The sequence below is a fragment of the Alnus glutinosa genome, chromosome 5 (assembly GCF_958979055.1).
Source record: "Alnus glutinosa chromosome 5, dhAlnGlut1.1, whole genome shotgun sequence".
Classification (NCBI taxonomy): domain Eukaryota; kingdom Viridiplantae; phylum Streptophyta; class Magnoliopsida; order Fagales; family Betulaceae; genus Alnus; species Alnus glutinosa.
This window is the reverse complement of record NC_084890.1, coordinates 15,444,881-15,470,748: the sequence shown is the minus strand read 5'-3', so window position 1 is coordinate 15,470,748 and position 25,868 is coordinate 15,444,881. Positions and strand designations below refer to the sequence as shown.

At 35.2% G+C, this 25,868-nt stretch overlaps 2 protein-coding genes across 6 annotated transcripts; both read right to left on the bottom strand.

Moving 5' to 3' along the window:
* Positions 1-920: 920 nt before the first annotated feature.
* LOC133869438 (uncharacterized) lies at positions 921-6,585 on the bottom strand. Of its 2 annotated transcripts, XM_062306431.1 has the most exons (7): positions 6,450-6,537; positions 6,192-6,256; positions 3,498-3,722; positions 3,238-3,414; positions 2,899-3,123; positions 2,640-2,768; positions 921-1,311 (listed from the first exon to the last, which is right to left on the bottom strand). In XM_062306431.1, exons 3-7 carry the CDS (start codon positions 3,708-3,710, stop codon positions 1,078-1,080), a joined length of 978 nt encoding a protein of 325 aa, XP_062162415.1. In that variant the 5' UTR covers positions 3,711-3,722; positions 6,192-6,256; positions 6,450-6,537; the 3' UTR covers positions 921-1,077. The 2 variants fall into 2 exon arrangements, with proteins under 2 accessions (XP_062162415.1, XP_062162414.1); XM_062306430.1 differs by lacking the exon at positions 6,192-6,256 and having other exon boundaries at positions 6,450-6,585.
* Positions 6,586-15,894: 9,309 nt separating this feature from the next.
* On the bottom strand, positions 15,895-24,530 carry LOC133868691 (pentatricopeptide repeat-containing protein At4g19890). Of its 4 annotated transcripts, none has more exons than XR_009900372.1 (5): positions 24,364-24,530; positions 23,033-23,541; positions 19,496-21,932; positions 17,977-18,106; positions 15,895-16,774 (listed from the first exon to the last, which is right to left on the bottom strand). XR_009900372.1 is itself a non-coding variant. In XM_062305666.1 (3 exons), exons 2-3 carry the CDS (start codon positions 23,321-23,323, stop codon positions 19,833-19,835), a joined length of 2,391 nt encoding a protein of 796 aa, XP_062161650.1. In that variant the 5' UTR covers positions 23,324-23,541; positions 24,364-24,530; the 3' UTR covers positions 19,358-19,832. The 4 variants fall into 4 exon arrangements, 1 of the variants encoding a protein (XP_062161650.1); XR_009900374.1 differs by lacking the exon at positions 24,364-24,530 and adding an exon at positions 23,861-23,989; XR_009900373.1 differs by lacking the exon at positions 17,977-18,106.
* Between the last annotated feature and the right edge of the window lie 1,338 nt (positions 24,531-25,868).

Genomic DNA, 25,868 nt, shown 5'->3' with positions numbered 1-25,868 from the left:
GCAAGTCTGAATATTATTTAAAAATCGAAAGGAAAAAGGAAAAAGTTGATCCAAGAATTATTTTATCATGTAAAATAACTGGGAGATATTTTTTTAGAGAAATTTTAGCTTGTCTGCTATTTCAGGAGATCCTTAGCCTATCTAATTTTCTTTTCAACCTATATGCACACACACAAAGTCCGATGCTTAGAAAAATCAGAACATGTCAGAATGCAAAAATATGTAAATGCCCTTGATTTGTGATATTTTTAAAACATGTTATTCTTGATTTATATATATGAATACAAAGGGTTACAGGGTGCATCTTTATTAAATTTTTCCTTACAGATTATTCAGTATCATTTATATGCTACATTTTTCCAATTATATATAAAGTAACATTATTTAGTAGATTGTTATACAACTATCATACAATTGAGATAACATAGAAGTAAAAAAGCAACTCTTCATTTTTATTTTTTTTTACAAATGCTAATTAAAATACTGATTTTTATTGTTACGTCATCCCAATTATATGATAATCGTATAACAGACTGCTAAATAGTATTACTGATATATATATACATACCATGCCATCCTTAATGGCATTATATAAGAGCATATATCGAGTTAGGAAGGTAACCATACCTGGAGGAAACATAAACACGTGCGTACATGTGCGCATACACATCTATGTGCTAACCTGTAAAGATGGTTAAACAAGTCTAAGCCTGCAATGAAGAAACCCAATAGTATCTGCAAAATCATTCTGTAACATAGTATGGTAGCAAAGATACAATGATGTTACACTAAGTCAACTACCATAACTGTTTTTCTTTTTTTCTTCTGTTTGAATTATACTTCAGGGGAAAACATGGTGGCAATCTTCATCTTTATCATACAGGTAAGTTAGAAGAATAGAAAAGTCATACCACCATCAATTATAACACACATTCGTCTACGATTATTCATACGCACCTTTTTGAAGAATCTATTTTCCCTCAAGATATATGAAGGCTTCAGGTGATTATCCAAAGTAAAAACCTTATAACTTCAAGATAAAAACCATTTATCCAGTAGTCTGCATTCATTTACAATTTATGTAGAAAACCTCTCTCTGTCATGAGGAGAAGAGTAGTCAATATCAGGTCCAAGAGGAATGATGCCAAATGGATTAATAGAAGGATGGCTTCCATAGTAATGCCGCTTGATGTGTTCCATGTTGACTGTACTACTGATCCCATGCATTTGAAAAACGTCCTTGGTGTAATTGAAGAGATTCGAGTACTCACGTAGCAGTTTCTTGTTACACTTGAAGTGGACAGCATATACCTGTGTCATTATACAAACTCAAATTTCTAAGATACTTGAAGAATCTCTTATAGACAATCGCCAGAGTTTCAAATAAGACCAAGAAAGCAAGAGAAAGCCAATACCTGAATTATAAGATCTAGATTAAACAGATGCTGCATCTATATATGGCCACAGTTTTTGCAAGACCCAGTCTAATTAAAAAGGAACGTTAACAGGGATTTTTTTTTTTTCAGACTTAACTATGTTTGACTCCCTTTATCTCAAAATGAACTCAAATTCCTCATATCATATATGTTCCCATTGTGCATAAACAAATTTTTTTAACAGTTTTCCTCGTATCAAGTCTTTTTCTCCAAAAGAACAAACAGGGTTGCTCAAACACATTTAATATGTGAGAGTTGCTAAGCCATTCTGGACAAACCATTGCAATGAAAAAGACTACAAGGAATTACACGAGTTGTTTGGTAATTGCAAACAGCTCTTTTTGTGAGGTGCCCATGGTAAACTCCAGGCTAAAGCGTACGTCTCCTTGAAATATAGAGTTCCTTAGATTTTAAAAAAGGTTCCAATTTCATTCCTAAAAGCTTTAATTCTGAGCAATGTAGTCCCTCCATCCAGTGCGATGCCGTCACAGAAATTGATGACATGAAAATCATTGTGATGAACCCTGTCATCAAATTTTGTGACAGCATTGTCAACCTGATAGTCGGAAGAAAGGAACGAAATTAAAACTTTTTAAAAAAATCTGGAGACTGAATTGGAATTTATCCTATGTTTAAGGGATGAAAGGTGAAATTTAGGCTAAACTTTTTTATTTATGCCCCTCTTAGTTGTTCAGTAGAAAAGACAAAGATTGAGTCAAAAGTTGAGTTTGGCATATAAGTTCAAAGGGAGGTGAAAGCCTACAATGTCCTATGTGAAAATCTGATACTAGAAGTTACTTGGAGACAAACTCTTGGACAATTATAGTGGTTCCTTTGATAAATGAATGCTTATTTTATTTTATTGTTTTATGAATAATACATGAATGTTTATTAAAGAAGGAAAAAGGAAAGGCACAACTAATGTACACGGGCACTGTACTAAAGGACCCCTCTAAAATTACAAACTAAATTATTAAAGTATAAAAGAATTCAAAAAGTTCCAAGAAAAAAATGGAATGCTGTCATCAGCAGACTTCCGATGAAAAAGAAATATGATGGTTCTTTATAGAAACTGTTTTCTGTTCGAATTATTCAGACAGCCACAAGATTAGAAACTGTTTTTTGTTCGAATTATTCAGACAGCCACAAGATTATCTAAATTTTCTAATAGGCTTCATTTGTTGCTTGAGAGACATAGATTACCTCATCAAATCTTATGAGGGTGACAAACAATCGAATATCTGTTTCAGACAGTTTGTTCCCGCATATGTACCGTTGCTTGCCAAGTATCTCCTCACATTTGTCCAAAGCTTCATACAACTGTTTCACGGCCTGCCAAAAGAAGGATCAATTAAAATACTTAAAATTAGCATAGTCATTGGCAGAATTCCTTTCGAGAATGCAGACACTCCACTTCCCCATTTAACCTAAAATTGACAATGGCATGAAAAAAAACGCATACCTCTTCATAAGGCTCTTGCTTCCTTGCAAACCCACATTTATAGACACCATTGTTTATCCCAACGTATATCCATTCATTACTCTCATTAATTTGGGCTTGCAAGTGAGGAGGATAAAGGTCCAAAGCTGCATTCTCTGCTATATCATTGAATTCAGTATTAAACATGCGGATTATCTCTGAACTCTCATTATTAACAATTGTCTGGAGTTTCTTATCCCATAGTACCTATCATAGAGCAAAAACCCATAATCTTAGAGATTCAAACATCTATTACCAGCAAAAAGAAAAAAGAAAAGAAAAGAAAAGATAGCAGAGGAACACTTCATGTGGGTAACATACAGGAACAGTATACTTTCCAGTGTAGTTTGTACTAGCAAGCTCGTAAAGTTCTCTAATACTTTTTGCTCCATTCAAAGGGTCAGGTTCAGCTCCTGGTTCCTCTGTCTCCGAAGCAGCAAAAACCCATCCCATGTGCTCATCAGTTTCCTTTGTTCTTTCCCACTTGGGTTTGACTGACTGAGCATAAACAAATAAAAAAATATTGATTTGGTGTTAAAATTTGGTTCCACCTCTGGAAACTTAATATGAAATTCACTGACCGTGAAAGTAATGGCTTTGTCAAGTCCTTTGATCTTCAAGTATGCAAGGCACCTGGAAGCCCATGGGCACGCATATGATATGTACAGATGATACCTTCCAAATTCTGCTGGAAATTGGGATTTCGGATCTTGTGAAATAAAATTACGAAATGTTGAAGCAGTTCTTAGGAAAGCACCAGAATCTGAAGTCTCATCTACTGCAGATCGAGCCATTTGAACAGAGTGCTGAAAAATACGTAATTGAAGAAACTATCATCAATTCCAACATTTTACAAATTAAAAACTATAGAAGCATATAGCCTGTCACCATATGGTTGAAGTAGCATAACAAATCAGCAAATTGTATATGATGATATGAGATAAAAGCCGTATGAAAAAAATAAGCTCAATATACAAAATTACAAGCCCACACAATAGTATCCTAATTTTAAAAATACTGATTAATCAATTTGCCATCTCTGTCACTATTTTATTAATTTCAGCACGAATTCACTATGTAGTTAAAAAATCTCATCTAAAAGTGAAAAGAATATCCTTTCCACATCAAGAGTAAGTAGCCAACTGATGCGGATATCTTAAGTAAAATCTAACCCACAAAAAAAAAAAAAAAAACCCTCACTTCCATGAAATACAATTAATATAAATATTACTTGCTCGATTGCCAGAGATCCTGGCGAAAAAAGTCAAATTTTGAAGTTTGGAAAGTACCGATAACCCAAATATTTTGTTCCAGAGAAAAACAATTGACTGATGAATGAAACTTGAAATCGTTCAACAATATTTGCAGGCTTCACCAAAAAAGTGTTGGGATTATGTTCATATAATGCAGCAAAAGAATCCTAGGAATTAGCTTCAAGAGAGCATGGTATGGATATATGCATAACAAAAAAATATGCAAGAGATACTCATATAGGGTGAAAAAATCGGCTACTCCTTGGCAAGGGGGGCTGATTTGATTTTCTCCACCAAACACACCCCACACAGCTAGAGTTAGGGTTTGAGACCTCTAAACCTTCTCCCCAATATCTGATTAGTAACCAAGAGTGTGGGCTCACAAGTTGTGTGCATTTCATGCCTACAGAAGCGTCCTATTTGTAAGCACATTTAAACTAATGGAAGTTGTTAGGAAAAACCCTAGCCACCACCCCATATACACGGTCATTAGGATTTATTGTGCTTGTGTAAATTGGGTCAAATCCAATATGGGTAATAATCAGCTTGGAGAGGGGCCTAGAGGGAAAATATTAACTAGCTCCAATAGGCTTAGTACATTTGTCATCTCATGACTTATCCTATGTTACTATTAATTATAATTGATTCCACTAAACAATTGTAATTGTACTCTAGTATTTTATTTTTTATTGTTCAAATATTCCCAATGACTTCTTATATTTTGCATTTGACCCCTCTATTAAATAATCCGTAGCCAAATTAAAGTCATAAAATAACTGTCACTTTAATTCACTACCTTTTATCCTTGAGTACCCAATTTAATCCCTTTATTATTCTCGTACTTGTGAAATCTCATTTCACTTTATACATAAATTTTTAGTAACTCTTTACTAAAACACTCAGGCCCGAGATTAAGAATAACCAATTCTATTAAATCATATGAAGGAGATATTTCATATCGCTTTCATTAAATCAAAAGATTATGGATTCCACCTTAAAGAGTAGTGTTCCCACAATGCTATATGTGATCACCCAACGCACTGAAATTTTGACCATGAAAGATCTTACTCCTAAATGTATTAAAGTGATCTCCACTTCATATTTGAGTTCACATTCTTCTCAGAATTGAGAGTCAATGCTACAAGTAATCATGAGTTCAAGTTATTCATATTGACAGTCGTTATGTTAGAACAACAACTCATGTAGTCTGTTGAGTGCATTGTATCCACACCAACACATCAATCAAAAATCTCAACTTCACATGATCAAGATATATCATCATGATTGATGTGTAATAGTCTTATCAAATGGAATGCCTAATTTCATTACTGACTACGAATAACAGTTTGTAAGTTACAAGGTTTATGGTTTAAGATCTTCTGTGTGATAATCTCATTAATACAATTTAAACCATATTCAATGTAATTTATGGACTTCACATGTAAATGATAAATAATAATCATTAAATACATACATATAAACAGCAATATGTCCAATGTTCTTGAAATAAATCAGTAAATAAATAACTTTATTTAACAAAAATTAAAATGTCATATAAAGTAATTAGGCTTTAAGGCATAAACCCTAACACAAAGGTATTAGATTCTCAATAATATCAATATAGTGTGCCACTAAATACTGCTATATTAGCAAGAGATAATTTTCTTAACCCAAATATTTTGTTCCAGAGAAAAATAATTGACTGCGATGAATGAAACTTGAAATCATTCAACAATATTTGCAGCAGGTTCACCAACAAAGGAATTAGATTCTCAATGATATCAATATAGTGTGCCCATAAATACTGCTCTATTCTATTAGCAAGAGAGACAATTTGCTTCTGTGGGCTTAATGCCAACAACCTAACTTTATTTTGCAAAAAAAAAAAAAAAAAAGGAGGAGAATTTCATGCTATGTTTCACGCAGCAAACCTAAACTGACAAAAAAATTTACTCATTATTCATGGTGAAAAAGCATTGAGATATATGGGCCTTAAATCATATTCATGTCAAAGTTACCCACAAGTGATTTTCCACAGGAACAAACGGATCAGACCAAAATCTACCCTTCATCAACTTCCTTCGTAACTACAAGATTTTGAATCCAGCAGACGGAAAACAACGCATAAAATAAAAAGTTAAGAATTATTCTGAGATCCATAGATATGACATAATTAATAAAAACTGTCATCACAGTTCTGATAAAGGGAACCCAATTTAAAGAACTCCATGAAAAGAAAAAAGAAAAAAAAACCTTTTTCTTATGAGCAGTTAGTGTTACCTTGGAAGAGAATTGCTGGATGAGCTGCTTGTTTAGAGAAAATACTGAGGGGTTTGTGGAAAAGAGAGACCATGGGATGAAGGAAAGTGGGCTTTATTTTAGTCTTTCTTTTCTTGTCAGCAAGGGCCGCGCGCGAGACAGGCAAATATAAAAATGCAATGGGAAAAAGGAAAAGTAAAATAAGATAAAAGACTTTAATTTGTAATTAGATATGTTCTTTGATTACATTTTTTGTATTTAAGAACCCAAGAATTTAATTTAATTTTTTTTTATTTTTTTGAAATGAATTTAATTTTTTTTTTTTTTGAGAACGAAATGATGTTTATTGAAATCAATTTTTGTTTTTTCATCATAAAAATCTTATTTATGATTTTTTATTTATTCTTTTACAAATTATTTTATAAAAGCACAATGGAAAAAATATATTCATGCCGATCAACTTTGAATGGGACTAATAGTCTCTTATTCATTAATGAAAAAAAAAAAAATAGTCTCTTATTCATAGCTTTGTCACTAAAAACAAATATGACTTAGATTTTTTTTTTTTTTTTTTTTTTAAGACATTGCTCCTTTTTTTTTTTTTTTTCATACATTGCTCTTGAGTAAAATCTTTACTAGAGTTATTGAATATGATATATACATTGGTAAAAGTGCTATTAGCTTCTTTTTTTCTTTTCTTTTTATATCATTCATTTTTCATTGCCTCAGTGGTTGGTGATCATGTAAAAAAAAAAAAAAAAGAAGCTCATTGAAGACTCTAATTTCGATGATGAGTTGGAACTAATTAGTGGAATTGTCCTAACACATAAACATTTGAATGGATAGGGAGGATCCATATATGTAATACCTCAGCCCTAGCTCTAGTTAAGAGACTGAATAATTTGGACCCTATAGTTAGTTGGAATCAAATTGGACTCGGTCGAAGTTAAGTTTGGGCTTGGAATAGGAGGTTCAAACCTAGGGTCAGGAAGCCCTAGGATTCGAACCCTTTTTTTTTAGGTTAGAACCCGATGCGAGAACATGAAATTTTAGGGTTTTCTCAAGCATCAGACAATCCCTAGCCTCTATATATTCATCCTTAGTCATAGCCTAACCTCTTTACATGATTTTCGGGGTTCCTAGAGGCTATCAGTGCGTGGTTTGAAGCATGAAGAGGAGTTTTGACCGTTCTCAAGTCATACTTGAGAGCTTCTAAGCCCCTTAAGGTGGGTGATACGTTATTTTATGATGTTTCAATATGTTGTACACTAGAATATCACGAGGTCAAAACCTAGGCCTTTTTTTTCTTTTTTTGAGTCCTTTGTGTGCGTATGATCTTTATTCTTTCAAAGTATGCAGTGTTCGTGGTAATAAGAATCTGTGTAATTATGATGTATAGACTTAGATATTATGTTTGTGGTTGTAGATGGTGTTTAGGTTGAGTTATTAAAAGTCTCAGAACCCTTAGGAGTCTTCCTAGGGTCAGAGTAGGTTGTTTTAGGCTTCTAGAATGATTGAAACACGCTAGATTGATTTCTGCCCAGTCAGGTTCGAACCCTAGCAGCTCAGGATCAAACCTGACAGGTCCATGATCAAACCTGGACAGCACAGGTTCGAACCCACACTGCCAGAATCGAACCAGACCAGTTCTTGCAACTTGTTTCATCAGTTTTTGAGTTATAGGTTAGGATTTTAGTCTGGTAGAACCTTTTAACTGTTAGTTTATTGACTGTATTCTGTTGACAAAATCACTATATTGTAAGTGTATTGCTTTAACAAGGATGCTATAATTATTCGGAGTCTTCAGAATATTCAGAGATTATTTTCTCAACTATTGAAAGGCCTTAATATGACAAGTATCAGTGTCACAAGCATCAAGAAGTTAATTTCCGGATTCCAGGAAGATTTTGCGCAGTTTACAACTCAGCAAAAGTCGGTTCCCTAGTTGCCGTCCAGACGCCATTTAGTGTTCAAGAAGATCCTGAATAGCTCATGTAATACTCAGGAATATCGCATGTTTAATTATTAATTCATAAATATGAATTTATAGCATGTGTTAAGATTGGTAGTTTTATCCCTTGGCTTTTTACAAGAAATCTTTACATATATATATAAGTATTCGGGTGAAGAATCAAACTCGGGTATTCAAAATCAATCGATATCGATCGATCGATTCTACATTCGATTGAGTGACATTAGATTGAAGACGATCAATCGATTTATATTTAATCGAGCTACAACTGATAAATCGATCGAACGATATGTAATGATCTAATCAATCGTGCAAAAATAGAATCTAACAATTTTATATAAAATGGTCGAAGTCGATCGATCGATTTTGTAATCGATCGAGCGATTTAGTAATTTATAAATGACTAAGTCGATCGAGCGATTTTATGCTGTGTAAATAAATTCCCGAATTCAATAGATCGATTTTCTATTACAGTATAATGTATGTTCGTGTAAACAATGAATCACGATTTTAATTCAAAATATCTTTGAACCCACTTGGTGTGGATGAGTTCAGAGGATTAAAAACGTGTTAGTTAATTTAGTTAGTAGAGTTTAGTTCGTTTATAACTAAGTTTGATTAAGATAAGATATGATAAAATCTTAAGATAAGATTTTATTCGTTTAATCAATTCAAGTAGACAACTGCTACAAATCCGACCCTTGAGGACGTGAAATGCTAGGATGATTTCAACCATTGAAGTCCTTATATAAACCATGCGTGGGTGCAACCTGAGGTGGAAGAAAAATCAGAAATTTCAAGGGGAAACGATGCTGTTTTTGCTTACCGTTCTTCCTCTTTTTGAGTGTTGGAACTTTAAGTTTAAACTTTCATTGCTTCTCTTTCATTTTTTGTGATCATAGAGCTAAGTTTGAAGCTTTTAAAACGTTCTTAAACTTAAGCAAAAACTAGTTTTTAAATCTATAAAACTATAGGAGCTTTTGGACAGCATCTCTCTCTTGGTGTGGAACGATTCTAGTGTGATTTCAAGGAATTTTGATCAGTAGAATAGCAAGCTAAATAAGTAAGGATCTTGGTTTATGTTTTTATTTTGATAAATAACGTATTGGAATGACTTTGTTTAAGATAAAGTATATATATAAAACCTGTTGTTAAGTGTTTGGAGTGCTATGTGTGTGTTAAAGAAAGGAAAAGAGGAGGCTGGGCTACTGATGGGATTCGGCCAATGCAGGGAAAAATGGTTTGGTAGCTGAAAAGAGAAGAAAAGAGAGGAAAGAAAGAAGAGATGGGAATGAATATGTGTGTGTGTGTGGTTCGGGCAGTGTGTGTGTGAGAAGATGAGAGATTTTTGTGAGAGCTTGGTTGTATTTTGGTGTTGGAAAGCAGGCAGTGTGTGTGTGGAGTGTAATGTGTGTGTGTGTGTGTTGGGTTATTGAATGAGTGTAGTGATGTTTGTGCATGTGTGTAGGATATGAAGAGGGCGTAGTAATGTTTGTGTATTTGAGTGAGTTGGCAATGAGTGAGAGGAGAAGGTTTTTAGTGTAAATGAGAAAAAAAAAGAAAAGAAAGAAGGAAGTGCAGTGTGTGTGCGTGTCAGGTAGAGAGAGAGAGAAATGTATATATGTGTGTTTAAAAGTGTGTTTATGTGGAAAGGAAGAGAAAAAATGGATACTTAAAATATTTATTAAAAGTTATGATATATATGTATGTGTGTATGGATACTTAAAATATTTATTAAAAGTTATGATATATATATATGTGTGTGTGTGTGTGTGTGTTTAATGAATATGTATACGTAAAATGTATGGATTTTATGTATAAATATGTATTGATGTCTTAAAAACAAAAGGGAATATATTTTGTGAGGAAAAGATATTTTTATAGAACACTTTTGCTATTTTAATATCTGGCGTTTAATATAATAATGTTATTATTCAGTTTAACTTAAATAAACAGAATAACGATATTTTATGCCCTTATATTTATTTGTGTATAAGGTGTTTTATAAATATTAAAGGAAGTTATATTTATAGCGATGTCCAAACAAGACATTAAATAAGTAGGTTCGTTAAGTATTGTTTTAATTAATTTATTAATGCATAAATGTAATTATGCAGTTACTTGGATTTATCTTGCGAACGGAACTGTAAGTATCTTTATACTTACTGAGGGTGATGCTGGTGGATTTTTCCTTAATATTGTGTTAACTATTTTATTTATTTGATTGTGCATGTGATTTTACATATTTTATATTTTAATTAAACTGTTTAATAACGAGCTGGTAGGTAGAAGGGGTTATAGGCCAGTGGTGAGACCACCAGATCCCGTTTGAACCTAAATAATAACCTAACGCTGGGACCTTTGACTTCCAGCAACAAACAATTAAACATTAAGTGAGGGGACGGTAATCCCTGGTGAACTCGCTAAGACTGAACCTATGGATTTATCACGAGTGGAGTGTAAGAAAGATGATTATAATTAAGACACTACATATAAAACTGTCACATTACTGCTTTATGATTATGATTATGTTTATGTACAATTTATGTCTATGCTTCGTGACGTAGACTATATATTGCATATACATGTGATTATGAAGTTAAATATTCATTGTGCTGCATTATATAAATAAACCAGCATTCATTATATTAATGGGAACAGTTGACCCACTTAGGTATTTTCTTTTGTATTATTCTTCTCCCCATGTTAAATATTAATACAGGTTATGAAGATGAGAAATATCAGGACTTCTCAGAAGGCTAGGCAAATCCTGATAGTTGGTGTTGAGACTGTGATGTCTCCAGTTTTGTGGGTTGCTATGCAGTAGTCCATTATGGACTTATGACGGATATTATGTTTATATTTCTGTTGTATTGTAATAATGATACTCTTGTTGACTTGGTTGTTTTTATTCGTGCCTTGCATGGTATAAGTCATATCTTATGTGTAATGACTTAATTACACTTATTTTTATTATATGAAGTATTTTTATTAGAAGCTCTGTTGTGTTGATTATGTTTTAACCTAGATGTTAATTGAATATATTCCGCTGCTACTTTATACTCTGTTGACATCGTTGATGATGTCATAACGGCACATGCAAAAATAAAAAATTTTCACTTACGCCTTTTTGTAAAAGGCGGGTCGTTACAGCTCAATAGACATTGTTGATGAAGACAGCATGCAATCATCCGGACGCTAGGGCAACACCGTTCGAACGCGGAGACTGAAGTTTAATAAAGAAACACGTTATGGAAGTCAGTTGCTGCTTGCTGTCCGAATGCCATCTGTTTAATTCCGGACGCCGCCCAGAGAACTCCGAATCAGTATTGTAATAGGTCTTCTAAAGCCTATAAATAGAGGTTTCTAGGCTTGTATTATTTACAGAATTCGGTACTGAATTCCATTGTGCATAGAAATGGTGTTTAGGTAGAAATTGTGAGATTTGCTAGCTCTCTAAGGGTTTTTCTTTGTGTGATTTGATCGTTTGAAGTTCAGTTTAGGGAGGAGCCCTAAGCTAAAGGAGTCCATTGAAGATCCTTTCAGGTAGAAGACGTGGTTCAGAGGCATTCGCGTATAGGGACGTGTGAGAGTTAGAGGTACGACTACTACATCGGGTTATGTGAATATTATTGCCTTGTAACTAGCTTTATCTTCTGAATATTAGATTTTCTGGGTTTGGCTGCTCCGAAGTGGTTTTTCTCTTAACTAAGTTTCTACTTCGTTAACAAAATATCTGTCTTCTTTTAATTTCGCATTTAAATATTTTGTTACACAAATTGATCACACATTTAAATTAGGAGTCTATTTATTTTCACTAACATTAGGGTTTTTGCAGATGACCATTTTGGTGAGTTCGAGGTTGAATTTGTGGACTTTTCCTACAACTAGGTGAGTGAACCTCAAATGGATATTATTATATGTTTTGCATTCTTGTGCACATTATATTGATATAAATGAAACATGCATGACTTTTACTTGCACAAACTATATTTTATAAATGCGTGAACTCGTCTTTTATGCATATGATGTATTTGTATTAATGGAATGGGATGAATGTTCATGTATGTATTTTCTATCATGCATGCATATAACAAACATAGTTGTATCGTATGATATGACCTTGTGTCATGGGCTATTATTATATGTGCAATATCATATGATCCAGATTATTTTCTATTTTGCCATTGGATCCAAGATGCCAGTTGAATGACCAGCTCAATCATGTACGCATGGTCGTCATGACCGCACAACATTGTTAGAAGCGTGGGCCACCCAGGGTGGGACCTGATCGGGCTGTTGAATGATGGCCGCTAGTTGTGCGCTTTGGAGCACTGATGTTGTATTACAGGTTTTTACAAAAACACGCAAACCCTATCTATATTGCATTGCATTCCTATTCATTATTTTTGTCAAATGCCTTACACGACGACATGTTTCAACTTAGAAAACCTTTTTGTTAGACTATGAGTTCACACAATAGATAATTGCCTTCTATGTGTTATTGACTCACTAAGTTGTAGATTTACACTTGATTTTTCTTTATACCTGTGAATTATAATTGTATTTTGCAGTTAGTCAATAGCTAGATGATAGATCCTATTGTTGTGCAAATATCTACCTAAATAAATAGGTAAATAATTGTACATTTTACTCGCAAGTGCACAAGATCAAAACAATAGTATAGAAAGCAAGTACGAGATCATTCACATGATGATTGGTATAAATTATGCTTAAGGAGAATTTTCTAAATAAATATTTTGAATGAGATGAGATAAAATATTGAATTGAAATAATAAGAAGAAAATGTAGGGTTTCGATATCCTCCGCTAATCATACTCAATTAAGATTCACAATATGCACATTGCTACAATTATAACATGATAATTAATGTTTGCCAACCTAAGGGCATGGCATCTACTCCTTATGCTGAATTTGGATCCTCTCCATTTTTCTCAATTTAGTTATAAAGTAGAGACATAGTTGCCTTTTAACATTCTATGAAAATGTAAAAAGACAACTATGTCCCTCCTTTATAAGTAAATGGAGAGGATCCTGTTCCCCTTATGCTATTGATCTCCTTAAGCAACGAATTACGCATGACATCTACTCTATTTTTTTTTATTTTATTTTTTTAATTTCTTAAAGGATTTAGCATGACATCTACTAAGCTGTTTTTTAAGAAAGCATAAAATTGTGGAAATCGACAAACAAATGGAGCTTAGAGCATGGCATCTACTTCCGGTTTTTCATGTTGATTAATCCAAGAAATTATGATGGAGTTCTTTCGTTACTTTATTATGCCCAGAACTCAGCCATCCAAATTGACATAAATAACAAGTCCATACCACATACATATGATGATCAAGCATAAACACGTGAGGAATTCAAGAAAACAGAAAATAATCAAGTTATGCATTAAAATATGAATTGTAGCAACAACGCCAACTTAAACCTTAAAGAGATATGATTAGGGCATCAATCGAGCCCTAACTAAAGTATTAGCTACACATAATTCAGATGGAAATCATTCTCATAAGAAAATAATATAAAGAAAAAGAAAAAGAAAAACTAAAGAAAACTGGAGAAAACCCCTTCCTTGATGTAGCCTTTGATTCTTCCCAAATCTTGTGTGTCTTTCTTCAATGGTTAGATGTTTGTTTATAAGGATTAAGAGAACCCTAGAAGCCATAGTAATCTCACAAAATTCGGAAGTCAGTCTCCTAGTCCAAGTAGGAGACTGAAAATCCAATCCAAGAAGGAAAAAGATTTCAAATTCGTCCAAATTTGTAGTCATTTATTGTGGGATGATTTTGGCATAGTACAGATCCGAATTAAGAAAAACTTATTTCAAATATATTTGTTTCTTTTTTTATTAGGTTTCCAACTCTGCTAATTTCATTGCAATCCGATACTTGAGTAGAAAGTTATGATTAAAATAAAGAAACGTGCTCATTCTGGATTCTTTTAAAAAATAACAGATTTTGCCGACTTCTCTTTTCTTAAATTCAAATTTGATTTGAAATTGAATCTTTTCAAAAATGAGTTTGCTGACTTCGTTTTAATCTTGGAATTTGATGGATTTTCTTTCAAAACCTGTAAAATACAAGAAAATACAAAAACAATATAAAATATCAAATTATAACAAAACTAAAAGATTAACATATGTGAATTAAGGGGCTTGAATGTGTAACATTCAGCACTTGTCACCTATTAGACGATAGTATGTACTTATGGAGGACGTAGTCAAGATTGTCTTTGAGGAGCTAGATTCCGAATGGTTGCACAACATGTAGGATAGTGACGGAGACACGTGTAGCAAGATGATTGATATTATTTACTTAGTATCTTATTAATAGTAGACCTTGATATTTGGCATTTATTTAGGGATTTTGTTTTGTTTGGAGTTTACTTATTGATGGTTTGAGGATATTTTGCAGATTTGTTATGTTTTGTTACTTTCTTCCCTTAAAAAAATGATAGCCGAACTTAAAATGCTTGCTTCTGGAGTAGCAGTTGACTATATGGACGCGTATGTGTGGATTGGAGGCCACCGCAATAGTTTCTATTAAATTTGGTTCCAGCGGTTGGTTTTTTTTTTTCGACAAGTACTGAAGCCTTAAGGTCTCCAAACAACAATAATATTGCTAGGGTTGGCAAAAGACATGGTTTTTCAGGGGATATTGGGTAGCATTGATTGCACGCATTGAAAATCGAAGAATTACTTGACTTGGTGGAAATGTATGTTTTCTAGTCATTTTCATGAAATAACAATGATTTAGGAAGCAATGGATTCATATGATATATGGACATGATGCAACTTTTTGGTTTAACAGGTTCTCAAAATGACATCAATTTTCTAGCTTACTAAAGGGAGTCCTCCTCTAGTTAATTACTGAATCAATAGCCATAATAATACAATAGGATATTATCTCGTTAATATTATATATCCACAGTGATTGACCTTCGTAAAGACAATTTTATGTCCATAAGGAAAAAAAGTCAAACATTTGCTACGGCCTAAGAGTTAACAAGAAAGGATGTGTAAAGCTTTGTAATTGTTAATGGACTGCATGTGGTCGAAACCGTAAAACGCTCAAAGACGTTATGAAAACATAAACAATATTGCATAACATGATCATTGAAGACGAGCACAATACTGAAGATGCTATTAACGTTAGAGGCAATCGAACTCATTTTCAACTGCAATCGGATCTCACCAAACACTTGTGACAATTGCATGGTCAATCTTAAGAATTAGTAGTCTTATTGTATTTATCAGCTTTTTCAAGCTTAAGATCATTGTCCGTCCATTAATATCATCTGTCAAATATCAATTTTAATTTATTTTTATTGAGTGTATTTTGTCAAGTAATTATCTACTCAAAATATATAATAGACAATGACTATCTACATGACCTGTTATATAAAAATTCTAAAGCAATCAAATAGTACCTACCACCTGATTAATAAACATCATAACATTGCTTAAAATTGTTCAACGCCAATAATCAGGCATGATATTGAATTTCATTTGACAATTGTCTTACAAAAAGATGGAAGCCAAACAATTGCTTGCTTCAGTGATTCAGCTAAAAAGATGTTCCTTTGCTAGCTAAATCCCAATAACTTCAAGAAAAGCCAGCCCTGAATGATTTCACCTACCCAGCAAAATCTATCAACAAACCACACAGATTCTGAGTAGAGGGCTGCCTACCACAATAGAGGTGGCCAACCAGCAGGAGGATGAAGCACAAATGGCTTAAGCGATCTACTTCAAAACCATTGGCTGCAGCAACAGTCATAACGATGCCAACAGTTGGCTTAGTTCGTGTTTGGGATTGAGTTAAAGAAATTTAAAATGTACTTTTAGTAGTTAAAAAGCTGTGCCAGATAAAAATAGGTTCATTCGGTAAAACACTAGGAAAAAAAAAAACACTTCTTTTTAGCTCTAAAAAGGTTGAAAAATGCGTTTAGGGGGAAACTTGTAAATGGGGCTTCTTTAAAAAAGTTCTTTCAGGCTTTTTCTATAGACTAGCTATATTTCTGAACACAATCCGAAACAAGTTCTGAAGGAAATGACAAATATATCCTTTCTCCCACGTAGTCCAAAGAGAAGAGGCAACAGGGCAGCTTCTCAGAATCACCAAAAAGTATGGCCAGTGAAGTTATTCAGCAGTGGGCATTCTTCCATGTTGCTATCAATATACAGTTAGCTGCAAGTTCAGTGGACTAATGAAGTTCAGTGGACTGAACTGACCATGTTTCTACAATCTACTCCCTCAAACAACCCACAGCCAGGAATGATTCCATTTCTTCAGTTCAGTATTATCTGGTGCAGCTTTGTCTCCATCAAGAAAAACAGCAGAATTACCTACATGACAATGTAATAATCATCATAAGTCAGAAACTTCTTTATCACTCAGACAAACTTGTCAAACATAAGATTTCATTCATTCAAGCAACAAGTATTTTTAAGCTCTCCTGTATAGCACACTTGAAACCTGCAAAATTAACAATCATTTCAGGAATCCATATAAATTCAAACTGGTGAAAAGCAAAATCTGATAAAAAGAATGATGACAATGAAATTCAGGCATAAAACCAGGTCATTCCTTTTAACCTGTAAAGCTGGGCAAAATAAGTCAATATAACCAAGTAAGTTTTCTGTTACACAATAATTTATTTATTTTTAATTTTTTTTAAAAAAATCATATGAAAGCATTAACCCAAACAAAGCTCTGTTAATTGTGGAGACAACAACAAAAAAGAAAGGAAGCACATCCAGACACAAGCACCCCACAAATTTTAGTCACATTCAAAGCAGAACAAACACAATCTACAACTAAAGTAAATTCATTACTATCCTACAACCAGCAAATCATGACCACAACTATTGCAGAATAGTTTTATTTAAATAACAAAATCATATGCAGATGATGAATCCAACTGTTTTAGTGACCCAAAAAATTCTAATTAGTGGGCACTAAAGCCCTTTGCATATATGCATTGAGAGTAAAACGCACAATATGGACATACTATAAACAAAACTTATCACATTTCTGAAAGTTCATCTTGTTCCATGCAACCTTTTTGCCAAAGAAAAAAAATTCAGATTTTTAATGCACAAAAATATGTCACTATGTAAATACAAGTACCAAATTCTCTAGGTTCAGTATAGCTAAAGAAACTTGAATTAATATAGCCAGGAGCATCTTCTTTGGCACCCACTTGTGAAAGGGCCTCATAGCTTATAGTTTGTGAATGCTTAAATCCCTCTCTTTTAACGAAAAATAAGGGGTTTTGACAATCAGTTGCGCATTAGGGTCTTGATCTTGCATCTGACCTACACCATGTAGTTATTATGTGATCTGTCCTGCTGGTAACTAAGATGAGACAGAGACAGATCAGTAGCTAGACTCACAGTAAACTTCTTGGGAGCCATTATACTGTGTCCTATGTGTGTGAGTAAGTTGGTGCCCGTAGCTGATGAAGGCGCCCTGCCTATCCTGGCTCTAGTGACATGATTGAAATCTGTAGAGGTCGTCCGAGTGCATTTTTTTTATTTTATTATACCTTTAGATTTTATTCCGTTCCGTCACCATCCATGAAAGACATGCGCTCGTAGCCGAAAGTCTCATATAGAATTCTTTGTGATAGGCAATGGAAATTCTTCTTTTGGGCCAACCATATACGCATCAAATGCCTGATTAAGATGAAATAAATAAATAAATAAGAAAGGAGTTTATTTAGAAGCTAACAATGCCTAAAAACTACCATACTGCACAATGAAATACAAGTATGACCTATTAACCCTATGGTGGACTTTGGGATGGCAAGGAAGCTCCTTAACTTGGTATAATACAACGAGTTGACACCCCTAGTCAAATTTTTGTTATTAAATTTGTTAAAAATACAGCTATTAGTGTATTTTCATTTCTCCAAGCATTTATACATTATAAGCATATCCCACAACCCACCAGATCTAGAAATATCACACACTCACACCCCACATAAGATAACTTTCAGTGACATACTCTCCAACTAAGGGGAAGCACTAATCCTAAGTTTTATAAATCTGAGTATGAATGAAAGGAAAGGACGATGCTTAAAATTAGCTCCACCCATAAGTACTCCTAAGCAATCCCCAACCCTTTACGTCATTTTTTTGATACCCACACACAGGCTGAAAGATCAAAGACTTAATCCACAACCTCCATTAGATGGAACAACACAGATCATGAACAGTTTGAGGAGGAAGATCGCTTCGCGGCTGCTGTACAGAGGGAATCCAAACCCAGTAATAAAATTTCACACATTTCACACTACCCACCATTACAGTGCAAATATTGGCTTCGATGGAGACAAGACAAACGAAACAAACAAGCTCAACCATGGAAACAAGTAGAAAGGAAAGCAACCCACCTTCAACCGAGCGAGCGAGAGAGAGGAATCGTGGCTTCAATGGAGAGCCCAAACACCAACTTCAATCAATTGAGCCAGAGAGAAGAAGAAGAGAGTTTTTTGTGAGACAGAGGAATGAGCTTGCGAGAGAGAGAGAGAGAGAGAGAGAGAGAGAGAGAGAGAGAGAGAGAGAGAGAGAGAGAGAGAGAGAGAGAGAGAGAGAGAGGAGAGAGAGTTTCAAACAAAAAGAGTTGAGGGTCAGAGAGATAGTGAGAAGCGATTAAACAAAGGAGAACAGAAGCAACAATGGTAATTCAGATTTGTTGAATCAGTGTAGCAGAATGTTGCATTGGAGAGCGGGAAGAGAAGCTGCAGGTAGCAGCCTTATCACAATAATTTTTCACCTAGCTTGTGGATTATTCCAAGCCCAAAAGCTATATGATGAAGTTTATAAAGGGCATAAGACACAGAAACATAGATACTTCAAATGACACATATTGCTAACATTGAAATAACTTGTCCTTCATTCAACATATCACATTCAACCCAAGTAAGATGTAATCGAATTTCTATAAGAGTCAAAAGACCCAGAATGTGTACAATTACCAATTAATTACCAAATCAATAAATATTGAACACTGATTCTGACACTTCCCCAGTTCAGAGCCTTATTTTTATTTTTGGCTTTTACCTTAATGAAGATCTCCCAGTCATTTGCAGAGAAAAGTTGGAGTTCAAACGTGAACTCATCAAGGGGTATACTAAAGAAGAAAACACCTGTGGCCAATCCCTTCAATTATTCAATGCAGTCACGACACGTTTTGGTTGTTATTCAGAAATGACTGAAGGCGTTATATGGAATGGAACTCTACAAAATACATAATGACATTCACTGGCTTATCATGCTGCTAGGCACCTGAGCCTTCAAGTTATCAACAGTAGGAAGAGGAATCAAACTACAAAACTTGTTTTAGCAGCTCAACTTTTCAACACAAATGAATTCACCCATCATGGTTAAGCAACAGCTGCTAAGAAATTCCTTTAGAGATCCTCTCGGACAAGTTAGAAACAAGAGCATAGTTGTTGGTCTTGTAGCATGCAGTCGTGAATGCTACCAAAGTCACACGATCCACATTACGGTCCTTATCTAATAATCTATAAAAGAACAATGCTGCTATGCCCACTTTTCCCTCACAACAAAGCTTCCTGACCAAGGTCTTAACTGTCTGGATCCAGAGCCTTTTGTCTAGCCTTTCCAATATGATCATGGCAGTAGCAGAATCATCTATTTTGCAATACTCGTAAGCCAAGGTCAGCCGAGTAACTTCACATGGGGATAGCCCCTTGTCTATCATGGTGTCATATAACCGGCGGGCCTCATCCAACTTAAACCCTTTGCAAAGCCCACTTATAAGAGCACCATATGTAATACTGTCCGGCGTACAGCCATGATCATTCATCCTATGAAAATACTTTACAGCCAAGTTAACATTTTCAACCCTACAGTACCCACATATCATGGATGTATACGTCCGCTTAGTTGGAACCAGGCCTAGCATTACAACGTCTTCAAAAAGCTTCTCACTCTCTTTCAATCTCTTTTGCCTACAGAAGGCAGCAATCAGTGTGGTATATGTATGAATATCAGGTTGAATGCCACCTTTGATCATCTTATTGAAAAACACCAAGGCATGCATAGTATCTGCCCGTTTACAGTGCTCAGATATGAGGATAGTATACGTGACCCTATCTGCTTGCAATCCACAACGAAAACCCTTCTTAAGCAATTTATAAGCCTCATGAACCCTTCCCCTTTTGCAAAGGCCATCACAAATTGCATTATATGTACAGATGTTAGGTGTGAAACCTTCATCATTCATTACTTTCATCAACTCATATGCTCTTCCGAAATTCCCTACTTTACAGTGCCCATCAATGAGAGTAGTATATGTGTTGGTGTTGGGGACCAATCCCTGTTCTTTCATTCTGGTTAACAACATCTCAGCACGGTTCAACTTGCCCTCTTTGCAATACCCGCTAATCATGGCTGTATATGTATGAACATTTGGCTTGTGATTGTCACTCCGGACAAGTTTCAGAAACAGTCTAAAAGCCTTCTCAGTCCATCCCTTCTTGCAGAGCCCATCAATCAATGCTGTATGAGTATACACATTAGGTTTCCAACCTTTCCTAACCATTTCCTCCAACATTTCAAATGCTTGCTTAATGCTGCCCCTCTTGCACAACCCATGAATCAAAGACGTGAAATTAATCACATTTGGTGCCAAACCCATCTCAATCATCTTATCAAAATACCAACAAGCTCTATTCACAAAACCCTTCTCAGAAAATGCACTGATAACTAAAGTAAAAGTTGCATTATCTAGAACAAAGCCTCTCTTAAGCATTTCACTCAACCACCTATCTGCCTCCAAAATTATACCCATCCTACAATAACCAATAACCATCAACTTATAACTGCAATGATCAGGAGACACTCCTCTCACACACATTTCCTCGAACAAGTTCTCGACATATTCAACCAAACCCATTTCACACCCAATGCCAATCACACAATTTAACGTGCAAGTACTTGGTGCCAAACCTTGGTTTCGCATCTCAATAACCATATCAACAGCCTCCCTTAACCTCCCAATCTCAGCAAAACTCCTTACCATACACTGCATCACTTCATGAGCCCTCTCCATATTCCCATTACCAATCAATGATGTGGCGCATACTATATAAAGCCGCATAAAATGGCGAAACTTGGCAAACCCAATTGCCCAGTAAAAGAAACTCAACGCCACCATCGACCCCGCCTCAGCAGCGAGTGAAGCAACGACTGTAATGGCCTGTTCTTGGGTCAACAAATCAGCCTCCTGCTGAAGATTGAGCTTGGGAGGCGATGTTTTCACATGGGGTTGTTGGTAGAAAGAGTCACAGACCAATGAACAGACTACTCTGACAAGAGAATTGGATTGTGCTGATAATGATGGTGATGAAGAAGTGGGGAGTGCTGGAGTGGTGCCAGGGTCATGATCATGGTGGTAGGAACATAGTGCCCTGAAAGGTGTGTAGAAGAGAGAAATGGGGATTGGTATGGCACACCGTACACCTCCTGGCCCCTGCCACAAATATCAAAAAGGTACTTCAACTTCCAAAGTAAAAATAAGAGCTCAGTCCATATCATAGCAAGCTTGAAATCTCACAAAAAAAATTGAATATTTGAGCATCCAGTTTCATTTTTATAAAGCTGGAAATGTGTAACAGGCAATACTTTTTATATTTTTGAACCCCTCTAGATATTAATGTCTTTCAATGATGTCTGTAGAATTTCCAAAAGGTTGTTATTTGGACCTGAATAGTAGGTGATAACCAATCAAATTAACCTAGGATTCAAAAGATTATAAATAATTCTCAACAAACCTATGAGGAAGATTAGAAGCAAAGGAAAATGTGCCACAAGATTCCTTGGAAGAGTATATGTGGGTCTTTGTTGATGAAAGGCTGCATGGGGAAGAATTCTGACTGGACAACATAAGAGAGGAATATGCATAGTGGATTGGTGTTGTATGTGTTGCACCTAGTGTTTAGTCGGTACATCACCTTTTACTCCGTAGTTCGGTAGCTAGAGAGTTGGGTATAATTTGTGAAAATGATAAAGTAAGAGGGAAAAGCATACTTGAGGCGTGGTCCCTAGCCGATTGAACTACCCCTAATTCTCTCCCTAACAGCTATATTACTCCTCTATAAAATCACGTACACTGATTGATAGCAAACAAGGAAAATCCTTCCTCTTCCAAAGTCTTTTACTCACGAGAACTTTAGCAAACAAGGAAAATACTTCCTCTTTCAAAGTGAACAACTTTGAAGAGGAAGTATTTCCTTGTTTGCTATTAATCAGTGCACATGATTTTATAGAGGAGTAATATAGCTGTTAGGGAGAGAATTAGGGGATTTTACACAAATGAGGAGAGAATCAAGGGATTTAAATCTATTAAGGAAAGTGAACCATAAAATTCAAACTATCAAGGTCAGCTCACAATTAGGAATGCAATTCCACTGTCTTATGCAGATAATGTGCAAAGAAAGGACGATTTGGACTTCCAAAGGAGTTGAGCATAATATAGTTCTGTTTAAATCCTTCTTCAAAAAAACATATAACGAGATCATATAAAGACATTTAAAAACCCAAAGCAAAGCCAGAAGTACCAAACTTCCCCACCTCAAGGGCAGCAGGTAGATACTGGACGTGGTTGGGCCATTGCCTGTGAACTTTACGGGCAACAATGACAAGAAAAGCAGGAATATCTGTCAGCACACCCTTTCGAATTCGAAACCCAGTTGCAGTGCCAAGACTAACTCGGCACAAGATCTTGCTGTGAAATGCCCTAATAGTCAACAGCTCAAGCAAGGTGGTAGATTGCTTGCCCTGTTGGCAACCGCCCCAGAGTTTCAGGCAGCACCCCCTTTTGAAGGTTTCCAAAGAAGTTTGCCCTATCTTCTGCCGCTTCATTTAATCGACTTGAAGTAGGCCATGAGAAGTGGGCAGCACCGCTCTTGAAATGCTGAGCACCTGACACAGAGTGTTGAAGGCAGCGATGGACATGATAAAGGTAAATTAGGATGACTGCAGTAGTTCCTTTCCAAATCTAGAGCTGATTCCTCTGATTGTGTTGATCCCGAGTGATGAAATCTTAAACCCAGTCTGGTCCTTTCCATCTTTCAGCTCTCCTACATAATATTCAATATCTTAGAAAATAGTCATGGAACTACTGAAATTACAAGGTTCAAATTTAAGATTTATTATCAAGTCTATTAGAGGATATTTTTGAATTATGCCAACAAATTATAGACAGCAAAGAAACATGATTGTTACACACTAAATTAACAAATATAAAACAAATGGACAGCTACAAGAGAACTAAAACAAATCCAAATTTAATCCACAGAACATAATAAAATTGGCAAAAACAAATACGGACTAATTAAAACTTGATCAAGAAGTTAAAGGTAATAAGGACCCGAATCAAGAGCGCATTAGAGAACCTACAAGCTCTTCCTACACAGAGAAGCTTCATGCTCTCGAACTTCCTCTCTCCGAGACGATACTAATACGAGCTGTAAAAGTCAATAAGTAAACAATTTTCCACACACTTAAAAGGAAGCGGGAAGCCAACAACATTTGAGCACGTACCCAAGAAAGTAAAACATACAATAATCAGCATCTCTACCGTCTTCAAAGCTCAAGTAGGAAATAAAATTTGTTAAAAGGTATATGAGAAGTGAGCCCGCTAGAAAGAAAAAGAAAATTGAAATTTAATGAGACAAATGCAGACCCAGATAGGAAAACATAAACTTTTCATGGCAAAAAGAACAAGTGAGGTAGCCATAAAGCTGGAAAGAGAGAAAGACCGAAGGGTCCCATACTGTGTATAAAGAGAGAAGAAATATTAAACCCAGAAAGCAAAACATACCAAATGCACAGCTATGGCAAAAGACCAGATGGAATATGCGAAAAAATGGAACTTGAAAGCTTATTCAGACAAAACTCACCGGTAAGCAATGGTGGAGCTGTGACGGAGGACTCAAAGGAAAGCCTCTTGAAGATTCTCATGCCCTAGTACAGATTTCTCGCCAAACCCATCATCCACCAGGTCAGGATGGCAGTTCACAACCACTTCATCAAAGAAAGCACTGCAAAGAGATCCTCTATGTCTACAAAAATGATAGTGTGAGAGGGAGAAGTGTACTTGGAAAGAGAGAGGCTCTAGAGAGAGAGAGAGAGAGAGAGAGAGAGAGAGAGAGCGAACTGGCCCAGTGCCTGGTCTCGGAGGCCCAGCTCTGCCTCAGTGGACCTGGAAGCCCACTAAAATCGTATGTGGGCCTTGGGTTCCAGTTGGGCCGGTTGGCCCACCTACTTTTCGGAATAGCCGTAATAAATCAATAATCCATTAATCCTAATCCGGTTTAAAGCCAATTGGTTGACAAGGGGATTCAAACAATTTTTTTTCATTATTATTTATTTATTTATTTTATATATATAAAACTACCTAAAGGGGATAAGATTCCCTAGAATTCCAAGCGTATTCTACATGGTAGATTTCTACCAATCTCAACTATTGGTTGGGAATTAATGGTTGAGATTTCCCTGATCAACAAATATTACTTTTAACAACTCAATAGTATCAGTAGTTTTCATTAGGGGTGAAAATACGGACCGATAATAATCGCTCGCATCTGCTATCTGCACATGTGGATGCGGATAACAAAATAATTATCCGCATATGCAGATGTAGATAGTGATTTTAAAGAATGCGGATGCAACCGCATCCGTTTGTTACCTTATACTCTCAAAGCATCCAACTCAAAAACATAAGTTAATAAAAATTAATACATTTGAATTATGTATTATTAACCTCTCATTAATTTTGAGCCCAATTGATCACATTAATTTGGAACCCACCTGTATTAAATAGCATGTCTTTTTTTCTTTGTAAAAAATAACCTAGGAATTATAGAGGAACGTGATGCAAAATAAAATTTCATAATAAGACAAAAAGAATTAACGAGAAATGAGGACCTTAATTGCGCATGTGAACTTTGACATTCCAAAATACATTGCATCTAAGGGTAAAATGACACATTGTTATTCATCTCCTAATTTAACCAAATCTTGGGATTAGCTAAAATGATGATATTCCAAGATCTTCCTCACTACGTACCAAGGTTTCATTATGAATAAAATTGAGAACTTTACAAATGCCCAATACTAGGTTTTTCTTTCAACATTCAATCACAGATTGTTTCCATCTTATTTGTCCCATTCAGGGCCGGCTCGATATATTTTGGGGTCTAAGGCGAGAATTTTAAATGAGGCATTTTTCTGTGGGCCCCACTCTCAGTGATGGTTGTTTTGTAGAACTGTGACTTGTATTTCAACAAGTCTTTTTCCATGGGCCACACTCTTTTCATTGGCTTCCTTGTAGTCCACATCCTTTTAGTTGAGTCTATACCTAATAAGAGAGAATGTATTGTTTTTCTGTTGGTATTAATTATTA

Bases quoted from the DNA above. Each gene is read 5' to 3' on its own strand.
- LOC133869438 (XM_062306430.1), bottom strand. From the start codon at position 3,710: ATGGCTCGATCTGCAGTAGATGAGACTTCAGATTCTGGTGCTTTCCTA. The intron at 3,415-3,497 runs GTCAGTGAATTT...GTTTATGCTCAG, and splicing joins ACAAAGCCATTACTTTCACG to TCAGTCAAACCCAAGTGGGA. The intron at 3,124-3,237 runs GTATGTTACCCA...GCTCTATGATAG, and splicing joins CTGGAAAGTATACTGTTCCT to GTACTATGGGATAAGAAACT.
- LOC133868691 (XM_062305666.1), bottom strand. From the start codon at position 23,323: ATGAAGCGGCAGAAGATAGGGCAAACTTCTTTGGAAACCTTCAAAAGG. The intron at 21,933-23,032 runs GTGGGGAAGTTT...TATTTGTGGCAG, and splicing joins ATCTACCTGCTGCCCTTGAG to GGGCCAGGAGGTGTACGGTG.